The 23,067-nt window shown below is 50.3% G+C and overlaps 1 protein-coding gene across 1 annotated transcript in view; it reads left to right on the top strand.

Moving 5' to 3' along the window:
* Positions 1 to 801: 801 nt before the first annotated feature.
* LOC143807585 (uncharacterized) overlaps positions 802 to 23,067 on the top strand; it is a 138,670-nt gene continuing 116,404 nt past the window's right edge. The window contains exon 1 of the mRNA XM_077289281.1: positions 802 to 864. Coding sequence (XP_077145396.1) covers positions 825 to 864 — 40 coding nt within the window. The 5' untranslated portion in view covers positions 802 to 824. The remainder of the gene's footprint in view (positions 865 to 23,067) is intronic.

Raw genomic sequence — 23,067 nt, forward strand, 5'->3', positions numbered from 1 at the left:
TTTGCTCATTGTAGCAACATGCTGTGTTCTGAAAAAACGCAACGCATGTGCGTTTTTGCGGGAAAAACGCATGCGTTTTTTAATGCACAGTGGAGACGGGATTTCATTAAATCCCCTCCACTATGCTGTAACATCTGGACGCTGCGTTTTTGACGCTGCGGCTCAGCGCTGCGTCAAAAACGCAGCGTTTCCTGAACGTGGACACATACCCTAAGCGGCCGCCATTTTAATGCATACCGGGGAAAGTTAAGGGGCTAATAGAATTTTCCCACGGTTGTGTTTGGTATTGCAGGGTTTATCCTGAATATGTTACTGCAGCCTTCCTCACAGACTGCACTGCTTTTCCATCCACAACATGACTGCTGGTAGAGGAGCCTGTGACTGGACCTGTCTATCAGTATCCTCGAATTGAAACCCAGCTTTCTCATGTGACATGAACATGGTCATATGTTCCTCCACCAGCAACCATTTTATGGACAGGAGATTGTGGACAGGTGAGCTCTTTAGTCTGTACGGCAGAAAAACCCATAATACTTATATTTCATTAATTGTGTACTCAACATATTTGTTTAAATAGAGTGGAAAACCCCTTTAATTATTACTCAAAATATACAATTTAATTCACCGTGAAAAAGCTGAACTAGTAGTTTGTTGTTCTAGAAAACAAATATAACTTCATAGTGGGATGACCTGCCCATAAAATAATAAAGGAAAGATAAGAAAACGTGATTGTTAAAATGGAGAAGTTATTTTCCTATGCTAACTGAGAGAGAAGTGAAATTCTCATGCAAAGCACCTGAGTGCAAAATTCACCTGCAAGCAAGATGGTTCTGCTCCTGAAACTGTGCATGTGGAGCTTTTTATGTAAGTATTATTTTTTTTATTTCTCTATGCATTTTCATATTTTTTTCTGCAGAAAAAAAAAATATTTTCTTCTATTCTGATTGTCTAAAGTTATTTATTGGGAGTTAATTTGAGCCGTCCGTCTGTAGCAGCCTGAGGAATGAGTGATAGTGTCAGGATAATCCTTGAGTCACAAATGATATAATCCTCTAGCACAGACTTTCCTTCCCATTTAGTATGGGAAGGTTCACACAAGTGTATTTTTATGTCCAACTGCTGTCTGTTTTTTTACAGACAGCACTCGGACCAATATTATTCAATGGGGCAGTGCACATGTGCAATTTTTTTTTTGCTGGTCTGTGAGTGGAAAAAATTGCAGCAAGCATTAGTTTTTACCATGTATTGGATGAAACTCGTCCATTCAAGGCTATGGGTGTGCAAAAAAAATAACAGATGCCAAACAGAGCCACAGTACAGCATCTATTTTCTGGTGATGGACTCCAGAAAACTAAGAACATTATTCCCACTGCCTCTCCATTTGTAAGAAAATGCCTAATTGGATTACCTTGGCTGATCTATGGACCCATCACACTTCCCACCCCCTAACAAATGTCCTCCTGTAGTATTCTTTAAATGTTGTGCTTGTTTCTTATTAATCTATTTGTAATCTAGCCTGAAGAAGGAGCCACTGTGCTCTGAAAGCTTGCAAACGTATTATTTTCTGGTTAGCCAATAAAGGTATCACTCCCAGAATACTTCTGTCATCATTGGGCAGAAAAGTATTCACATCGATTACAGATGCATTGCAATTCTGCAGCATAGGAAACTGTAAATGGTCTTTTAAATAATTAACAGCTCCTGTAAAGAAACAGATGACCATACATACAGAGTGTACATGGATGACAAGTAAGGAAAAAATCATCCAAGCTTTCCTGATGAAACGCTGATGATTTTTTATCCAGTCATATGAACGTAGCCTAAGGTGTTTTTTACACCAGTCTTGATATAGTGTCCTCTGGATTGCGCCTCTTAGGTTAAGCTCAGATGATGAGTTTTTGAGCAAGGCCAGTGTCACACTTGCGAGTGCAATGCGAGAAACTCGCATCAATACCCGGCACTGCCGCCGGCACTCGGGACATGTATTTCTATGCAGCTGAACGCTCGGTCCCGAGTGCCGGCGGCAGTACCGGGTATTGATGCGAGGGACTCACGTGAGTTTCTCGCATTGCACTCGCAAGTGCGACACCGGCTCCAAATGCGAGATGCACTGAGCAAAAAAAACCGCAGTGTCTTTCAGTTCCAGCAAAGTGGATGATATTTATAGAAATCTTATGCTCACTTTGCTAAGTATTATAACATTACCAGCTATTTGGCCAGGGTCAAAGAGGTGGAACAAATGTGCAAATGCCATGCTGCCATTGAATTAAAACCAGCATTTTAGATTTTCTTAAATAGATAATATAATCACTGAAGTTATAAAAAATTGAGGACATGCACTGCGTAGCGAGTAAGAATTATTGTAGACTATCAAACATTTGCAAGGTGTGTACATATAACAGTATATCTCCTAAGGTACCACATTATGAGCTATACAGTACACATATCAACCCAGAACATTTCTAATACCTAATGTCTAAAGTATTAGGTGTAGTAGTAATATTTTAGAATCTTTTAAGACATTTTTAAAGTATTTTTTGAGGGATACACTGTATAACTATAAAATTAGAGTACTGTAACCATAAGGTCTAGTAAAGTAGTATTCTGTACGTGATCACTAAAGTATTCATAAGTGTCAATACCAGTGTTTGCTCTAAGGTGCATACTGTGCCTTAAAACTTAGTAATACAATTACAAGGGAATAATATGTATGTGTAGTACATGTTTATCTAAAACATGAATGGCTTTGGATCCCTTTTGTTTATTGTTTTATATTCACTCTAATCTCTGCACCTACAGTGGCATGAAAAAGTTTGGGCAAAACTGGTCAAAATTACTATCATTGTGAACAGTTAAGTTGAAGAGGAAACAAACTCTAAATGGCCTAAAGTTAAAGATGACACATTTTCTTGGTACTTTAGGATATATATATATATATATACTAGATGGTGGCCCGATTCTAACGCATCGGGTATTCTAACATATGTATGTATATAGCAGCCACATAGTATATAGCACAGGCCACGTAGTATATAGGAGCCATGTAGTATATAGCAGACGCACAGTATATAACACTGCCACGTAGTATATAACACTGCCCATGTAATATATAACAGCCCACGCAATATATAACACAGCCCACGTAGTATATAGCAGCCACGCAGTAGGTAACACAGCCCACATAATATATAGCACAACTCATGTAATATATAGCACAGCCCACGCAGTATATCACACAGGCCACTGTCATGGTTCCCAATGGCAAGGGAACGTCAGAGAACATAAATAACAGAACAGCTCTTGGGTGATGGAATCTCGAGCTGACCGTGAGCTAAACCTACCACACAACTAACAGTGGCCGGGTGGCGTACCTACGTTTTATCCCTAGACGCCTAGCGCCAGCCGGAGGACTAACTAACCCTAATAGAGGAAAAGACAGACCTGGCTTACCTCTAGGGAAATTCCCCCAAAAAGGAGACAGAAGCCCCCCACATATATTGACGGTGAGTTCAGAGGAAAAGACATACGCAGTATGAAGGTAGGTTCAGCAAAGCGAGGTCCGCTTACTAGATAGCAAGAAGATACAATAGGGAACTTCACGGTCAGCTGAAAATCCTATTAAAGTACCATCCCGAAATTACTTTAAGACTCATGTGTCAACTCATAACAACGGAGTGGCAATTTCGGCCCACAAGAGCTTCCAGCTACAGAAAAATAACATAACTGTGAACTGGAACAAAAATGCAAAACAAACTTAGGACTAAGAGTCCAACTTAGCTGATAGTAGTCTAGAAGCAGGAACATGCAACAGAAAGGCTCTGGTTACATTGATGGCCGGCACTAGAATAACTGAGCAGCAAGGCTAAATAGGATACACCCATATCCTGATGGAAACAGGTGAACAGAGAAAGTGAAGCACACAAGTCCAGTACCACCAGTGACCACCGGGGGAGCCCAAAAACCAAACTCACAACAGTACCCCCCCCCTCAAGGAGGGGGCACCGAACCCTCACAAGAACCACCAGGGCGATCAGGACGAGCCCTATGAAAGGCACGGACCAAATCAGAGGCATGAACATCAGAGGCTGTCACCCAAGAATTATCCTCTTGACCGTAGCCCTTCCACTTGACCAGATACTGAAGTTTCCGTCTGGAAACACGGGAGTCCAAGATCTTCTCCACAACGTACTCCAATTCACCCTCAACCAACACCGGAGCGGGAGGCTCAACGGAAGGCACAACCGGTACCTCATACCTGCGCAATAATGACCGATGGAAGACATTATGGATAGAAAAAGATGCTGGGAGGTCCAATCGAAAGGACACGGGGTTAAGAATCTCCAAAATCTTATACGGGCCGATGAACCGAGGCTTAAACTTAGGAGAAGAAACCCTCATAGGGACAAAACAAGAAGACAACCACACCAAGTCCCCAACACGAAGACGAGGACCAACACGACGACGGCGGTTAGCAAAATGCCGAGTCTTCTCCTGGGACAACTCCAAATTGTCCACCACCTGTCCCCAAATCCGATGCAACCTATCCACCACAGTATCCACTCCAGGACAATCCGAAGACTCCACCTGACCGGAAGAAAAACGAGGATGAAACCCCGAATTGCAAAAGAAAGGAGAAACCAAAGTGGCAGAACTAGCCCGATTATTGAGGGCAAACTCCGCCAACGGCAAAAAGGCAACCCAGTCATCCTGATCCGCAGACACAAAACACCTCAAATAAGTCTCCAAGGTCTGATTAGTTCGCTCAGTCTGGCCATTAGTCTGAGGATGGAACGCAGACAAAAAAGACAAATCAATGCCCATCCTAGCACAGAACGCCCGCCAAAATCTAGACACAAACTGGGTCCCCCTGTCAGAAACGATATTCTCCGGAATACCATGCAAGCGAACCACATTTTGAAAAAACAGAGGAACCAACTCGGATGAGGAAGGCAACTTAGGCAAGGGCACCAAATGAACCATCTTTGAAAAACGGTCACACACCACCCAGATGACAGACATTTTCTGAGAAACAGGGAGATCAGAAATAAAATCCATAGAGATGTGAGTCCAAGGCCTCTTCGGAATAGGCAAAGATAACAACAATCCGCTAGCCCGAGAACAACAAGGTTTGGCCCGAGCACAAACATCACAAGACTGCACAAAAACTCGTACATCTCGAGACAGGGAAGGCCACCAGAAGGACCTAGCCACCAAATCCCTAGTACCAAAGATCCCGGGATGACCTGCCAACACAGAAGAATGAACCTCCGAGATGACTCTACTGGTCCAATCATCAGGAACAAACAGTCTATCAGGCGGGCAACGATCAGGTCTATCCGCCTGAAACTCCTGCAAAGCCCGTCGCAGGTCTGGGGAAACAGCAGATAATATCACCCCATCCTTAAGGATACCTGTAGGTTCAGAATCACCAGGGGAATCAGGCTCAAAACTCCTAGAAAGGGCATCCGCCTTCACATTTTTAGAACCTGGTAAGTATGAGACCACAAAATTAAACCGAGAGAAAAACAACGACCAGCGCGCCTGTCTAGGATTCAGGCGCCTGGCAGACTCAAGATAAATCAAATTCTTGTGATCGGTCAATACCACCACCTGATGTCTAGCCCCCTCAAGCCAATGACGCCACTCCTCAAAAGCCCACTTCATAGCCAAAAGCTCCCGATTACCAATATCATAATTTCGCTCGGCGGGCGAAAATTTTCGAGAAAAGAACGCACAAGGTCTCATCACGGAGCAGTCGGAACTTTTCTGCGACAAGACCGCCCCAGCTCCGATCTCGGAAGCATCGACCTCAACCTGAAAAGGAAGAGTAACATCAGGCTGACGCAACACAGGGGCGGAAGAAAAGCGGCGCTTAAGCTCCCGAAAGGCCTCCACAGCAGCAGGGGACCAATCAGCAACATCAGCACCCTTTTTGGTCAAATCAGTCAAAGGTTTAGCAACATCAGAAAAACCAGTTATAAATCGACGATAAAAATTAGCAAAGCCCAAAAATTTCTGAAGGCTCTTAAGAGAAGAAGGTTGCGTCCAATCACAAATAGCCCGAACCTTGACAGGATCCATCTCAATGGAAGAGGGGGAAAAAATGTACCCCAAAAAAGAAATATTTTGAACCCCAAAAATACACTTAGAACCCTTCACACACAAGGAATTAGCCCGCAAAACCTGAAAAACCCTCCTGACCTGTTGGACATGAGAATCCCAGTCATCCGAAAAAATCAAAATATCATCCAGATACACAATCATAAATTTATCCAAATATTCACGGAAAATGTCATGCATAAAGGACTGAAAGACTGAAGGGGCATTTGAAAGACCAAAAGGCATTACTAAATACTCAAAATGGCCCTCGGGCGTATTAAATGCGGTTTTCCACTCATCCCCCTGCTTAATTCGCACCAAATTATACGCCCCACGGAGATCAATCTTAGAGAACCACTTAGCCCCTTTTATTCGAGCAAACAAATCAGTCAGCAGTGGCAGAGGATACTGATATTTGACTGTAATTTTATTCAAGAGTCGATAATCAATACACGGCCTCAAAGAGCCATCTTTTTTAGATACAAAGAAAAAACCGGCTCCTAAGGGAGATGAAGAAGGACGAATATGTCCCTTTTCCAGGGACTCCTTAATATATTCTCGCATAGCAGCATGTTCAGGTACAGATAGATTAAATAAACGACCCTTTGGAAATTTACTGCCCGGAATCAGATCTATGGTACAATCGCAATCTCTGTGAGGAGGTAGTGAACCAAGCTTAGGCTCCTCAAAAACATCACGATAATCAGACAAAAATTCCGGAATCTCAGAGGGAATAGATGACGAAATGGAAACCAAAGGTACGTCCCCATGAGCCCCCTGACATCCCCAGCTTAACACAGACATTGCTTTCCAGTCAAGGACTGGGTTATGAGATTGTAACCATGGTAATCCGAGCACCAAAACGTCATGTAGATTGTACAACACAAGGAAGCGAATCATCTCCTGATGGTCTGGATTCATACGCATAGTCACTTGTGTCCAGTATTGTGGTTTATTACTAGCCAATGGTGTAGAGTCAATACTAGTGTTGAGCATTCCGATACCGCAAGTATCGGGTATCGGCCGATACTAGCGGTATCGGAATTCCGATACCGGGATTCCGATACTTGGCGCGTATCGGATACCGGAATCGGAAGTTCCATGATTCAAAATTCAGAAATTCAGCCAATGAGAAAGATTCCAAGTGTGGGCACATCCTGTTTAGCATGGAGGGCATGAAAGTACTGGCAAGGCTGTGATTGGCTGCTGAAATGATGTCATGATGCAGTTTAAAAGTCGCTGGCGCCATTTTGCGATCACTCTGCTGTGAATTCAGTTAGTGACAGGACGCTGTTTGCTGACTGAGGGACAGTTTAGAGATAGCGATTTGCTTCTTTGTGCTTTCCAAAGGCTAATTTAGCAACCGCTGTGTTCACCTACTATTCACCTTGCTTTTGCCTTGTAGCGCTGTTTTCACAGCGATCTGCAAGGTCTCTCTGTGTGTGTGTGTGTGAGTGCAGCCCACTCTCTAGTCTGAGTGCAGCCACATAGGCCATCCATAGCTGGTTGTATTCAGTTCAGGGAGGGTGGTTCATTGCCTCATACTGTCCTTTTTTTTTTTTTTTTTTGAAGTAGTGCAGGCTGCTGCACATTTTTTCAAATAATTCCTATTAGTGTCTTTCCACCCGTCTCCATCTAATTTGTGGAAAAACACTACATAGGATAAAGTAGAGGAGGGTTTTTGGGCCTTGCAGCGCCGTTTACGGCTGTCTGCACGGTCTCCGTGTGACTGCAGCTCGCCCTGTAGTCTGTGAGCAGCCGTAGCTTGGTTGTCTCCAGCTCAGGGTTGTTCACTGCGTCATACCGCCAAATCAATTTTAATTTTTTTTCAAGTACTGTAGTCTGCTGTTAATTAATTTAAAAAAATCCTATTAGTGTCTTTCCACCCGTCTCCAGCTAATTTGTGGAAAAACACTACATAGGATAAAGTAGAGGAGGGTTTTTGGGCCTTGCAGCGCCGTTTACGGCTGTCTGCACGGTCTCCGTGTGACTGCAGCTCGCCCTGTAGTCTGTGAGCAGCTATAGCCTGGTTGTCTCCAGCTCAGGGTTGTTCACTGCGTCATACCGCCAAATCAATTTTAATTTTTTTTCAAGTACTGTAGTCTGCTGCTAATTAATTTAAAAAAATCCTATTAGTGTCTTTCCACCCGTCTCCAGCTAATTTGTGGAAAAACACTACATAGGATAAAGTAGAGGAGGGTTTTTGGGCCTTGCAGCGCCGTTTACGGCTGTCTGCACGGTCTCCGTGTGACTGCAGCTCGCCCTGTAGTCTGTGAGCAGCCGTAGCTTGGTTGTCTCCAGCTCAGGGTTGTTAACTGCGTCATACCGCCAAATCAATTTTAATTTTTTTTCAAGTACTGTAGTCTGCTGCTAATTAATTTAAAAAAATCCTATTAGTGTCTTTCCACCCGTCTCCAGCTAATTTGTGGAAAAACACTACATAGGATAAAGTAGAGGAGGGTTTTTGGGCCTTACAGCGCCGTTAACGTCTGTCTGCACGGTCTCCGTGTGACTGCAGCTCTATCCGTTGTCAGTTCAGCCCCCAAAAAAGAAATAAATAATAAAGTTCACCAAACACACCAGTTACACCACTTTACATTTGTGTAGGCCACATTAACTCATATTAAAGTCTAGTCCACACTTTAGCTAATTAGTGTTTCTTATACCTGTTAGGAGGAGTTTTTCAGGAATAAGCACACAAAGCCGTTAGTACTTTTCTGCTTTTCTTTATCAGTCAACCACGATGAAGAAGGCAGTGAGTAAGGCACGTGGGCGTGGGCGCGGAGCAGGGAGGGGACGTGGGGATTCTGTGCCCGCTGCGGGCACCGGTGACTCATCAGCACCCACTTTCACGAGGGAACAGTCGTTCATGCGCAGCTTTGTCGCCGAGCGCCGTACACCGCTGCTGCGTGAAGACCAAATTGAAGCCGTTGTGGGATGGATGGCAGCTAATGCATCAACTTCCATTAGTGCCACATCCTCTCAGACACAGAGCACTGGAGAGCAGCCATCTGTCTCTTCACCACCTGCCAAATTGCCCAGGCAGACAGAGAGCCCAGGACAGGAGCCGTCTCTACTTCTGTTCTCTGAATCTCTTGGCTTGGAAACAGGGGGCCAGCCAAGCAGCATTGGAGAAATGGAAGAAGAGGCAGGGTGCAGTGATGCCCAACAGCTTTTTCTCTCTGAGTCTGAAGAGGCGGGTGGGCCAGTGGCTCCGTTCACCACATCGCAGGCCGCATCAGCTGATGATGACACTCAGGTGCCACTTACTGGTGCGTGCTCTGCTGCTGAGACTACCCGGGAGGAGCAGTTGGGGGCAGAGGGTAGTGTGGATGACGAGGTCCTTGACCCATCTTGGCGTCAGGGACAGGAAGGTGGTGGGAGCAGCTCTGAGGAAGAGATTCCCCGTACGGTCCAAAGAGGGAGAGGGAGGGGGAAGACTGCGGATCCTGCAGCCTCCGCTTTGGCACCCGTAAGGAGCATGTCTCTTCCAAAAGTCAAAAGGGGGGCTCCCAAGACTTGCAGTGCCTGGTCCTTTTTTGACACAGTTGCAGATGACATTTGCTATGTCAGATGCAAGGTGTGTCATCAAAAAATCAAAAGAGGTCAAAAAGTCGCCAACCTCAATACCTCCAACATGTGGAAACATGTGCGCAACAGGCACCCGGCGGAGTTAGACAAACACACTGAAGAGCTAGGCCAACCAACAGCGGCAGCTACCACCTCTTCAGCTCGTGTTGCCTCTTCCTCTAGCTCACACGCAGCTGGTTCGGCTTCCTCCCAGGATCGCCGTGGAAGAACCTCTGGCCCTGTTGTCCAGAGACCCGCTGTAATTCCACCCGCAGCACCACTTTCCCAGTCAACCACACACTCCCAGCCCAGTCTACAGCCATCGGTAGTACAGGCATGGGAGAAAAGGCGGCCTTTCTCGTCAAACCACCCACGAGCACAGGCTCTGACTGCAGGCATTGCCAAACTTCTGTCACTGGAAATGCTGTCATTCAGGCTGGTGGAGACTGACAGCTTCCGTGACTTGATGTCATTGGCAGTCCCACAGTACAGTGTGCCCAGCCGCTTTTACTTCAGCAGGCAAGCCGTCCCTGCCCTGCACAAGCATGTGGAGGGACACATAAAACACGCGCTACTGAACGCCGTCAGTAGCAAGGTCCACCTCACCACCGATGCGTGGACCAGTCAACATGGACAGGGGCGATACCTTTCCCTCACTGCCCATTGGGTTAATGTAGTTGAGCCGGGTACAGACCGTGCGAGTGGCGCAGGACGTGTCCTGCCCACTCCAAGGATTGCAGGAATCCATTCTGTACGCATTGACTCCTCCTCTTACACCAGTTCCTCAGAATCATCGCTGCAGGAGCCGTCACAGTCCACCTCCACATGGACCCGTGATGAACGTGTACCTGTTACGACCGACATGAGCACAGCCGTGGCCAAACGTCAACAGGCCGTCTTGAAATTAATTTTTTTGGGGAATCGTAGCCACACAGCGCAGGAGCTCTGGAATGCCATCAAGCAGGAGAGCGATGTGTGGTTTGAGCCAGCGAATCTCCAGCCAGGCATGGTAGTGTGTGATAATGGCCGAAATCTGGTGGCAGCCCTGGGCCTCGGCAACCTCACTCACATCCCATGTCTGGCACATGTGCTCAATTTGGTCGTGCAGAGTTTTTTGAGGGACTATCCGGATCTTGATGCACTGCTGCACAAGGTCCGCCTAGAGTGTGCTCACTTGCGGCGTTCCAGCACGGCAAAAGCGCGCATTGCGGCTCTGCAGCGCCGACACCGCCTGCCGGAACATCGCATCATATGTGACCTACCTACCAGGTGGAATTCCACGTTACATATGTTGGAGCGGTTGTGTGAGCAGCAGCAAGCTGTAATGGAGTACCAGCTGTATCAGGCGCACAAAAGTCGCAGTCAGCGCCGTACAGACTTCACAACCACAGAGTGGGCCACTATGAAGGATGTCTGCCAGGTTTTGCGTCCCTTCGATTATTCCACGCGGATGGCGAGTGCAGATGATGCACTAGTCAGCATGACTGTCCCCCTTATCTGCCTGCTTGAAAAATCACTGCAAGCGCTAAGGGATGATGTTGTGGAAGAGGTGGAGGATGAGGATTCACCACTTCCATCATCTTCTGGACAGTCAGCGCCACGTGGTTCCTCACAAACGCGTAGGCAGGGGACAGTTTGTGAGGAGGATGAGGAGGAGTCAATGGAGGAGGAAGACATCCGTCCAGAGGAGGGAGTTACACAATTGTCCAGTACTCAGTGTGTACAGCGAGGGTGGGGTGATGACGAGCGGGCAGAGATCACGCCTCCAGCTGGGGACAGCGTTTCTTGGGCAGTTGGCAGTCTGCAGCACATGGTGGATTACATGCTGCAGTGCCTGAGAAACGACCGCCGCATCGACCACATTCTCAACATGTCTGATTACTGGGTGTTCACCCTCCTCGATCCTCGCTACCGGGACAACGTAGAAAGCCTCATCACACCGTTGAACCGGGAGCGAAAAATGCGGGAGTACCAAGACACACTGGTCAGTTCCATCATCTTCTCCATTCCAACTGAGAGAAGTGCTGCTAGTGCATTCCAAAGCAGCTCAGTGCGTCCAGGCAGTGGTGGAGGCTCTGCACAAAGAGGGAGCAGAAGCAGTGCCTCTGCCCAAGGCAAGACCAGTATGGCCCAACTGTGGCACAGTTTTGTGTGCCCCCCACAAAAGTCTACACCATCACAGACGGCTCCAGTCAGCAGGAGGCAACGGTTCCGTCAGATGGTGACAGACTACATGTCTTGCCCTCTTGCTGTACTCCCAGACGGCTCTTCCCCTTTCAAGTTTTGGGTCTCAAAGCTGGATACATGGCCAGAGCTAAGCCAGTATGCATTGGAGGTGCTGTCTTGCCCTGCGGCCAGTGTATTATCGGAACGTGTCTTTAGTGCTGCAGGTGGTGTACTAACTGACCGTCGCATGCGACTATCCTCCGATAACGTTGACCGGCTTACTTTCCTGAAAATGAACAAGGCCTGGATCTCGCAGGAATTTGCCACTCCTCCTCCTGATTAAATAATTAGGTCACTGTATACGTTATCCAGGTCTCCTGTTGTGTTCATCTTTCAACCACCTGAACTTACATTCCTGGGCTCCAACAACGCCAGTTGAGGCTCAGAAGTGCCATCTGCACAGTCAAAACATACGACCCAGTGTTATTGGGTTTCAGTAACGTCAGCTGATCCCCAGCTGTGTAGCCGGCAATGTGTCCTGCGACCGCCACGCTGACACAACTGAAATGTAAGGGAACCTGTCCCCCCCCCCCCCCAAGGCGTTTGTTACTGAAAGAGCCACCTTGTGCAGCAGTAATGCTGCACAAGGAAAAGGTAGCTATTTTCATTATGCTCCTTGCACACGCAGAACTTAACACTTATAAAATGTGTCCACTGATACCGTAAAACCGTCCCGGAGGTGGGACTTTCCTTCGTAATATGACGCAGCACAGCTGTCATTCCTACCCCCTCGGCGCCGTGCCCCGGCTCCTCATCGTTGTTTGATTCCGTCCCGGAGCCTGCGCTGTTATGTTATCCCTTGGCCAGGCACACTTAGCGCTGCCCATCTTCTGACATCATTTGGTGTCAGGCTGGCTGCGCCTGTGCGGCCGCGCTGTCCGAGAGCCCGCCTCGCAGTGTGGTCTAATGTAATCCCACCGCGGGCCTGGGATCAGTGGCCATGCGCAGTGCATATCCTCGCCTCTCGCTCCACTCCCTACGGCTTCTTCAGACTGTGCGGTGCCAGCTGATCCGTAATAGCATGCCACGGCCGTGGCAGCGCACAGTCTGAAAAAGCCGTAGGGAGGGGAGCGAGAGGCGAGGATATGCACTGCGCATGGCCACTGATCCCAGGCCCGCGGTGGGATTACATTAGACCACACTGCGAGGCGGGCTCTCGGACAGCGCGGCCGCACAAGCGCAGCCAGCCTGACACCAAATGATGTCAGAAGATGGGCAGCGCTAAGTGTGCCTGGCCAAGGGATAACCTAACAGCGCAGGCTCCGGGACGGAATCAAACAACGATGAGGAGCCGGGGCACGGCGCCGAGGGGGTAGGAATGACAGCTGTGCTGCGTCATATTACGAAGGAAAGTCCCACCTCCGGGACAGTTTCACGGTTTCAGGGGACACATTTTATAAGTGTTTAGTTCTGTGCTTGCAAGGAGCATAATTAAAAGAGCCACCTTTTCCTTTTGCATCTTTTGAGCTGCACAAGCTGGCTCTTTCAGCTACAAATGCCTTGGGGGGGGGGGTTAAAGGTTCCCTTTCTCCAATCAGGCTTCGGCCTACATTGTGTTCCTCTGCTTCTACTGCTGTCCCTGGGCTCCAACACCGCTAGTTGTTGCCTGGTAGTGCTGTACGCACAGTCAACAGTCGCTCCTCTGTTATTGGGGTTCAGTAACGTCAGCTGTTCCCCTGCTGTGTGTGTGGCAATCCCTCCAACCTCCTCCAACCTCATCCAAACTCCTCCTCCTCCACCTGTCCCTGGGCTCCAACACCGCTAGTTGCCGTCCAGAAGTGCTGTACGCACAGTCAACAGTCGCTCCTCTGTTATTGGGGTTCAGTAACGTCAGCTGTTCCCCTGCTGTGTGTGTGGCAATCCCTCCTACCTCCTCCAACCTCCTCCTACCTCCTCCTCCTCCACCTGTCCCTGGGCTCCAACACCGCCAGTTGCCGTCCAGAAGTGCTGTACGCACAGTCAACAGTCCCTCCTCTGTTATTGGGGTTCAGTAACGTCAGCTGTTCCCCTGCTGTGTGTGTGGCAATCCCTCCTACCTCCTCCTTCCTCCTCCACCTGTCCCTGGGCTCCAACACCGCCAGTTGCCGTCCAGAAGTGCTGTACGCACAGTCAACAGTCCCTCCTCTGTTATTGGGGTTCAGTAACGTCAGCTGTTCCCCTGCTGTGTGTGTGGCAATCCCTCCTACCTCCTCCAACCTCCTCCAACCTCCTCCTCCTCCACCTGTCCCTGGGCTCCAACACCGCTAGTTGCCGTCCAGAAGTGCTGTACGCACAGTCAACAGTCGCTCCTCTGTTATTGGGGTTCAGTAACGTCAGCTGTTCCCCTGCTGTGTGTGTGGCAATCCCTCCTACCTCCTCCAACCTCCTCCTACCTCCTCCTCCTCCACCTGTCCCTGGGCTCCAACACCGCCAGTTGCCGTCCAGAAGTGCTGTACGCACAGTCAACAGTCCCTCCTCTGTTATTGGGGTTCAGTAACGTCAGCTGTTCCCCTGCTGTGTGTGTGGCAATCCCTCCTACCTCCTCCTACCTCCTCCTCCTCCACCTGTCCCTGGGCTCCAACACCGCCAGTTGCCGTCCAGAAGTGCTGTACGCACAGTCAACAGTCCCTCCTCTGTTATTGGGGTTCAGTAACGTCAGCTGTTCCCCTGCTGTGTGTGTGGCAATCCCTCCTACCTCCTCCTTCCTCCTCCACCTGTCCCTGGGCTCCAACACCGCCAGTTGCCGTCCAGAAGTGCTGTACGCACAGTCAACAGTCCCTCCTCTGTTATTGGGGTTCAGTAACGTCAGCTGTTCCCCTGCTGTGTGTGTGGCAATCCCTCCTACCTCCTCCAACCTCCTCCAACCTCCTCCTCCTCCACCTGTCCCTGGGCTCCAACACCGCTAGTTGCCGTCCAGAAGTGCTGTACGCACAGTCAACAGTCGCTCCTCTGTTATTGGGGTTCAGTAACGTCAGCTGTTCCCCTGCTGTGTGTGTGGCAATCCCTCCTACCTCCTCCAACCTCCTCCTACCTCCTCCTCCTCCACCTGTCCCTGGGCTCCAACACCGCCAGTTGCCGTCCAGAAGTGCTGTACGCACAGTCAACAGTCCCTCCTCTGTTATTGGGGTTCAGTAACGTCAGCTGTTCCCCTGCTGTGTGTGTGGCAATCCCTCCTACCTCCTCCTACCTCCTCCACCTGTCCCTGGGCTCCAACACCGCCAGTTGCCGTCCAGAAGTGCTGTACGCACAGTCAACAGTCCCTCCTCTGTTATTGGGGTTCAGTAACGTCAGCTGTTCCCCTGCTGTGTGTGTGGCAATCCCTCCAACCTCCTCCAACCTCATCCAAACTCCTCCTCCTCCACCTGTCCCTGGGCTCCAACACCGCTAGTTGCCGTCCAGAAGTGCTGTACGCACAGTCAACAGTCGCTCCTCTGTTATTGGGGTTCAGTAACGTCAGCTGTTCCCCTGCTGTGTGTGTGGCAATCCCTCCTACCTCCTCCAACCTCCTCCTACCTCCTCCTCCTCCACCTGTCCCTGGGCTCCAACACCGCCAGTTGCCGTCCAGAAGTGCTGTACGCACAGTCAACAGTCCCTCCTCTGTTATTGGGGTTCAGTAACGTCAGCTGTTCCCCTGCTGTGTGTGTGGCAATCCCTCCTACCTCCTCCTACCTCCTCCACCTGTCCCTGGGCTCCAACACCGCCAGTTGCCGTCCAGAAGTGCTGTACGCACAGTCAACAGTCCCTCCTCTGTTATTGGGGTTCAGTAACGTCAGCTGTTCCCCTGCTGTGTGTGTGGCAATCCCTCCAACCTCCTCCAACCTCATCCAAACTCCTCCTCCTCCACCTGTCCCTGGGCTCCAACACCGCTAGTTGCCGTCCAGAAGTGCTGTACGCACAGTCAACAGTCGCTCCTCTGTTATTGGGGTTCAGTAACGTCAGCTGTTCCCCTGCTGTGTGTGTGGCAATCCCTCCTACCTCCTCCAACCTCCTCCTACCTCCTCCTCCTCCACCTGTCCCTGGGCTCCAACACCGCCAGTTGCCGTCCAGAAGTGCTGTACGCACAGTCAACAGTCCCTCCTCTGTTATTGGGGTTCAGTAACGTCAGCTGTTCCCCTGCTGTGTGTGTGGCAATCCCTCCTACCTCCTCCTACCTCCTCCACCTGTCCCTGGGCTCCAACACCGCCAGTTGCCGTCCAGAAGTGCTGTACGCACAGTCAACAGTCCCTCCTCTGTTATTGGGGTTCAGTAACGTCAGCTGTTCCCCTGCTGTGTGTGTGGCAATCCCTCCAACCTCCTCCAACCTCATCCAAACTCCTCCTCCTCCACCTGTCCCTGGGCTCCAACACCGCTAGTTGCCGTCCAGAAGTGCTGTACGCACAGTCAACAGTCGCTCCTCTGTTATTGGGGTTCAGTAACGTCAGCTGTTCCCCTGCTGTGTGTGTGGCAATCCCTCCTACCTCCTCCAACCTCCTCCTACCTCCTCCTCCTCCACCTGTCCCTGGGCTCCAACACCGCCAGTTGCCGTCCAGAAGTGCTGTACGCACAGTCAACAGTCCCTCCTCTGTTATTGGGGTTCAGTAACGTCAGCTGTTCCCCTGCTGTGTGTGTGGCAATCCCTCCTACCTCCTCCTACCTCCTCCACCTGTCCCTGGGCTCCAACACCGCCAGTTGCCGTCCAGAAGTGCTGTACGCACAGTCAACAGTCCCTCCTCTGTTATTGGGGTTCAGTAACGTCAGCTGTTCCCCTGCTGTGTGTGTGGCAATCCCTCCTACCTCCTCCAACCTCCTCCAACCTCCTCCTCCTCCACCTGTCCCTGGGCTCCAACACCGCTAGTTGCCGTCCAGAAGTGCTGTACGCACAGAGCCAAACACCTCGCCAATGTGTTAGTGGGGTTCAGCACCGCCAGCTGTTCCCCTGCTGTGTATACGGCAACGTGTACTGCGACCGCCACGCAGACACAACAAGTTAAATGTAAGGGAACCTGACCCCCCCCCCCCCCAGGCGTTTGTTACTGAAGGAGCCACCTTGTGCAGCAGTAATAATGCAAAGGGAAAAAGTGCCTCTTTTCGTGATGCTCCTTGCACATGCTGAACCTAACACTTATGAAATGTGTCCCCACACAGCGTTAAACCGTCCGGTAGGTGGAACTTTCCTTTGTCGTGTGACGCAGCACAGCCATCATTTTTACCCCCTTGGCGCCGTGCGCCCACTCCTCAGCGTTGTTTGAATCTGTCCCGGAGCCTGCGCTGTTAGGTTAGCCCTTGGCCATGCACACATGTTGCGCTGCCCGTCTTCTGACCTCATTTGGTGTCAGGCTGGCTGCGCCTGTGCGGGTGCGCTGGTCGAGATCCCGCCTCGCAGTGTCGTCTAATGTAATCCCACCGCGGGCCTGTGATCCGTGCCCGTGCGCAGTGCATATCCTCTCCTCTCACTCCCCTCCCTACGGCTTCTTCAGACTGTGCGATGTCAGCTGGTCCCTAATAGCATGCCACGGCCGTGACAACGCACAGTCTGAAAAAGCCGTAGGGAGGGGAGTGAGAGGACAGGATATGCACTGCGCACGGGCACGGATCACAGGCCCGCGGTGGGATTACATTAGACGACACTGCGAGGCGGGATCTCGGCCAGCGCACCCGCACAGGCGCAGCCAGCCTGACACCAAATGAGGTCAGAAGACGGGCAGCGCAACATGTGTGCATGGCCAAGGGCTAACCTAACAGCGCAGGCTCCGGGACAGATTCAAACAACGCTGAGGAGTGGGCGCACGGCGCCAAGGGGGTAAAAATGATGGCTGTGCTGCGTCACACGACAAAGGAAAGTTCCACCTACCGGACGGTTTAACGCTGTGAGGAGACACATTTCATAAATGTTTGGTTCCGCATGTACAAGGACCATAATTAAAAGAGCTAAGTTTACCTTTTCCAGCATTAGTGCTGTACACAATGGCTCTTTCAGCTACAAACGCCTGGGGGGGGGGGTGTTAAAGGTTTCCTTTCAACTTGCTCGAGTGCAGGCTTCGGCCTACACTCCGCTCCCCCTGCTCCTCCTGCTGACCCTGGGCTCTAACACCGCCAGTTTTTGCCCAGATGTGCTAGCTGCACAGAGAAAAACACCAGCCAATGTGTCAGTGGGGTTCAGCACCGCCAGCTGTTCCCCTGCTGTGTAGCCGGCAACGTGTCCTGCGACCGCCACGCAGACACAAGAACTGAAATTGAAGGGAACCTGTCCCCCCTCCCCCAGGTGTTTCTATGTTTTACAGCTACCTTGAACAGCAGTAATGCTGCATGTGTTCAAGGTGGCTCAGAAACTTATTCTCCTTGCCCATGTTGAAGTGAACACGTCTAAAATGTGTCCTCTGTGACCATTAAAACGTCCCTCAGGTGTGATTTGACTTTGTATTGACACACGCAACAAGCTCCTTGGTAGCGCTGCCCGTCTTCTGGCATCATTGTTTGGCTGGCTGCGCCTCTGCGGCCGCCCTGACCCACACAACGCCCCTCGGTGTCTTATTTATTGGGACTGCGAGGGTGTGATTGATGGGCAGGATCAGTGCATCAGTTCGCCTGTCCCTCCTCTCCTTCCGCCTTCTTCGGACTGTGCGGCTTCATGGCCGTGGCATGCGATAAGGGATCAGATGACGCCGCACAGTCTGAAGCGGGTGTAAGGACCCGAGTGTGAGAGGCCAACATATGTGCTGCGCCAGGCCCTGAATCCCAGCCCCGCAGTGTTTTAACAATGTTAAGACACTGCGGGGCTGGGATTCATGGGCATCGCGAACCGCACCGGCCGACATTACATGATGCCAGAAGATGGGCAGCGCTAACGGCGCTAGGCCAGGGGATAACACGACAGCGCAGACTCCTGTACAGCAAATAACAACGCTCAGGAGGCTGCACCCAGCACCAAGGTGGGATTCTTGACATCTGTGCTGCGTCTCATTACAAAGGGAACTCTCGCCTCCATTACACAGTTTGACTGTATAAAGGGCTAAATGTTATACGTGTTCCATTCAGCGTGTGCAAGGAGAAAAATTACAAGAGCAACCTTTGACTTGCGCAGCACTACTGCTGCATAAGCTGTGGCTCTTCTACTTTGTAACCCCTGAGGGGGGGTTAAAGGTGACTTTTGAAATCGGTTCAATTAGGCTTCGGCCTACACTCTGCTCCACCTGCAGAGCCCGGGCTCCAACAACGCTAGTTGCTGTCCGGAAGTGCTGGCTGCACAGAGCCAAACACCTCGCCAATGTGTCAGTGGGGTCCAGCACCGCCAGCTGTTCCCCTGCTGTGTAGCCGGCAACGTGTCCTGCAAAAGCCACGCAGACACAACACACCCAAAGCTGCCGCCTGTGCAGGCTTCGGCCTACACTCCCCTCCCCCTGCTCCTCCTCCTCCTGCTCCTCCTCCTGCTGTCCCTGGGCTCTAACACACCGCCAGTTTTTGCCCAGATGTGCTAGCTGCACAGAGAAAAACACCAGCCAATGTGTCAGTGGGGTCCAGCACCGCCAGCTGTTCCCCTGCTGTGCAGCCGGCAACGTGTCCTGCAAAAGCCACGCAGACACAAGAACTGAAATTGAAGGGAACCTGTCCCCCCTCCCCCAGGCGTTTTTACGTTATCCAGCCACCTTGTACAGCGGTAATGCTGCATGTGTGCAAGGTGGCTCATAAACGTATTCTCCTCGCACATGTGGAACTGAAAACACGTCTGAAATGTGTCCTCTGTGTGACCATTTAACCGTCCCGGGGGTGTGACTTTCCTTTGTAATGACACGCTGCAACCCCCTTGGTAGCGCTGCCCGTCTTCTGGCATCATTGTTTGGCTGGCTGCGCCTCTGCGGCCGCCCTGACCCACACAACGCCCCTCGGTGTCTTATTTATTGGGACTGCGAGGGTGTGATTGATGGGCAGGATCAGTGCATCAGTTCGCCTGTCCCTCCTCTCCTTCCGCCTTCTTCGGACTGTGCGGCTTCATGGCCGTGGCATGCGATAAGGGATCAGATGACGCCGCACAGTCTGAAGCGGGTGTAAGGACCCGCGTGTGAGAGGCGAACATATGTGCTGCGCCAGGCCCTGAATCCCAGCCCCGCAGTGTTTTAACAATGTTAAGACACTGCGGGGCTGGGATTCATGGTCATCGCGAACCGCAACGGCCGACATTAAATGATGTCAGAAGATGGGCAGCGCTAACGGCGCTAGGCCAGGGGATAACACGACAGCGCAGACTCCTGTACAGCAAATAACAACGCTCAGGAGGCTGCACCCAGCACCAAGGTGGGATTCTTGACATCTGTGCTGCGTCTCATTACAAAGGGAACTCTCGCCTCCATTACACAGTTTGACTGTATAAAGGGCTAAATGTTATACGTGTTCCATTCAGCGTGTGCAAGGAGAAAAATTACAAGAGCAACCTTTGACTTGCGCAGCACTACTGCTGCATAAGCTGTGGCTCTTCTACTTTCTAACCCCTGAGGGGGGGTTAAAGGTTACCTTTGAAATTGGTTCAAGTAGGCTTCGGCCTACACTCTGCTCCCCCTGCAGAGCCCGGGCTACAACACCGCTCGTTGCTGTCCGGAAGTGCTGGCTGCACAGAGCCAAACACCTCGCCAATGTGTCAGTGGGGTCCAGCACCGCCAGCTGTTCCCCTGCTGTGTAGCCGGCAACGTGTCCTGCGACCGCCACGCAGACACAACACACCCAAAGCTGCCGCCAGTGCAGGCTTCGGCCTACACTCCCCTCCCCCTGCTCCTGCTCCTCCTCCTTCTCCTGCTGTCCCTGGGCTCTAACACACCGCCAGTTGGGGCCCAGATGTGCTAGCTGCACAGAGAAAAACACCAGCCAATGTGTCAGTGGGGTTCAGCACCGCCAGCTGTTCCCCTGCTGTGCAGCCGGCATCGTGTCCTGCAAAAGCCACGCAGACACTTGCTCTTGTACCTTCTGCTCCCCATCCTGGTTCCAGTACCGTCAGCTGGTTCCGGGCAGAGCCTTTGGCTTAGGTGCCTCCCTTTGGTATCCGAGTTCCACCAACGTCAGGTGGTCCTTGGTAGTGCTTTCAGGCACGGGTACCTCCTGCTTAGTAACCGGGTTCCAGTAACGTCAGCTGGTCCTCGGTAGTTCCATTGGCTCTTGGACCTTCGGCTACCCATCCGGGTTCCAGCACCGTCAGCTGGTTCTCGGCAGTGTCTTTTGCTCTTGTACCTTCTGCTCCCCATCCTGGTTCCAGTACCGTCAGCTGGTTCCGGGCAGAGCCTTTGGCTTAGGTGCCTCCCTCTGGGTATCTGAGTTCCACCAACGTCAGGTGGTCCTTGGTAGTGCTTTCAGCACGGGTACCTCCTGCTTAGTAACCGGGTTCCAGTAACGTCAGCTGGTCCTCGGTCGTTCCATTGGCTCTTGGACCTTCGGGTAGCCATCTGAGCTCCAGTTCCATCAGCTGGTTCTCGGCATTCTCTCAGCCTTCTTGTACCTTCTGCTGCATTTCCAAGTTCAAGAGACTAAACACGATGACCCGGAAGACCACCCCTAAGATGACGACGACACCAGAGACGACAACCACCGTGATGACGACGACCCTGGAGACGATGACCCTGAAGACCACCCCGATGACGACGACCCCGGAGACGACCCCGATGACGACGACCCCGGAGACGACGACCCTGGAGACGACGACGACCTGGAAGACCGAGAAGCAGAAGAACAAGAGGCTGCAGAACAAAGAGCAGAAGGACATTAAGCATAACACAAAATATCAGAGCAAAAAATATTATGTAAATTATAAGCAGAAGAAGACTAAGCAGTGTATGGGGGTGAGTCCGTTCCTCCTCGTGGTGCCCCTGGATAAAGCCTGATGCTGCAGGCCAAACTGAACGCGGACAAATGTAACTGTTTTGTGACAGGCAGAACGGAAGGTGTAATCTTCAAACTTTTATAGATAACAACTACGGGAATGCCTGTCACAAATAAGAATATGATGAAGAAGTAGAATATGATGAAGATAATAGTAAAATAAAAAGAATATGAACAATGTAACCCAAAAAATAATAGGTAGAAGATGAAGAAGAAGATGAAGAAGGTGAAGAAGTTGATGTCAAAGAAGCTGATGATGAGGATAATGAAGAAGAAAGCGTGGGAGAAGTAAAAAAGAAGGTGAAGGGCGTGGAAGTAGTGAAACATCAATATCTGACATAAAAAAAAAAAATAACATAGTCAAATTCTTTCTAACGCCGAACGTCATAAAAAAAAAAAAAAAATCCTGCTATTCTATTAGATTGGGCTAAACCTCTGTGCCTTTAATGTCTCCGCCACGTCCCCCAATACATCCTACATTATTCTTAGTTGTTTTCCTTCATGTAGAATGAACCTACAAGTGTATAAAGGGTTTATTTTAATTCCGATATTTTCGTCCCATTGACTTGCATTGGGATCGGGTATCGGTATCGGATTGGATTCCGATACTGTGACGGTATCGGCCGATACTTTCCGATTCCGATACTTTCCGATATCGGAAAGTATCGCTCAACACTAGTCAATACCCTTCAGAGGTATAGGAACTTCCAGAGGCTCTAGATCAAACCCACAGCGCCTGGCAAAGGACCAATCCATTAGACTCAAAGCGGCGCCAGAGTCGACATAGGCATCCGCGGTAATTGACGATAATGAACAAATCAAGGTCACAGACAGAATAAACTTAGACTGTAAAGTGCCAATTGAAATAGACTTATCAACCTTTTTTGTACGTTTAGAGCATGCTGATATAACATGAGTTGAATCACCACAATAGAAGCACAACCCATTTTTTCGCCTAAAATTCTGCCGTTCGTTTCTGGACAGAATTCTATCACATTGCATATTTTCTGGAGCCTTCTCAGAAGACACCGCCAAATGGTGCACAGGTTTGCGCTCCCGCAAACGCCGATCAATCTGAATAGCCATTGTCATGGACTCATTCAGACCTGTAGGTGCAGGGAACCCCACCATAACATCTTTAATGGCATCAGAGAGACCCTCTCTGAAATTCGCCGCCAGGGCGCACTCATTCCACTGAGTAAGCACAGACCATTTACGAAATTTTTGGCAGTATATTTCAGCTTCATCTTGCCCTTGAGATAGGGCCATCAAGGCTTTTTCAGCCTGAATCTCTAAGTTAGGTTCCTCATAAAGCAACCCCAAAGCCAGAAAAAACGCATCCACATTGAGCAACGC

Source organism: Ranitomeya variabilis, chromosome 2 (assembly GCF_051348905.1).
Source record: "Ranitomeya variabilis isolate aRanVar5 chromosome 2, aRanVar5.hap1, whole genome shotgun sequence".
In the NCBI taxonomy this organism is placed as follows: domain Eukaryota; kingdom Metazoa; phylum Chordata; class Amphibia; order Anura; family Dendrobatidae; genus Ranitomeya; species Ranitomeya variabilis.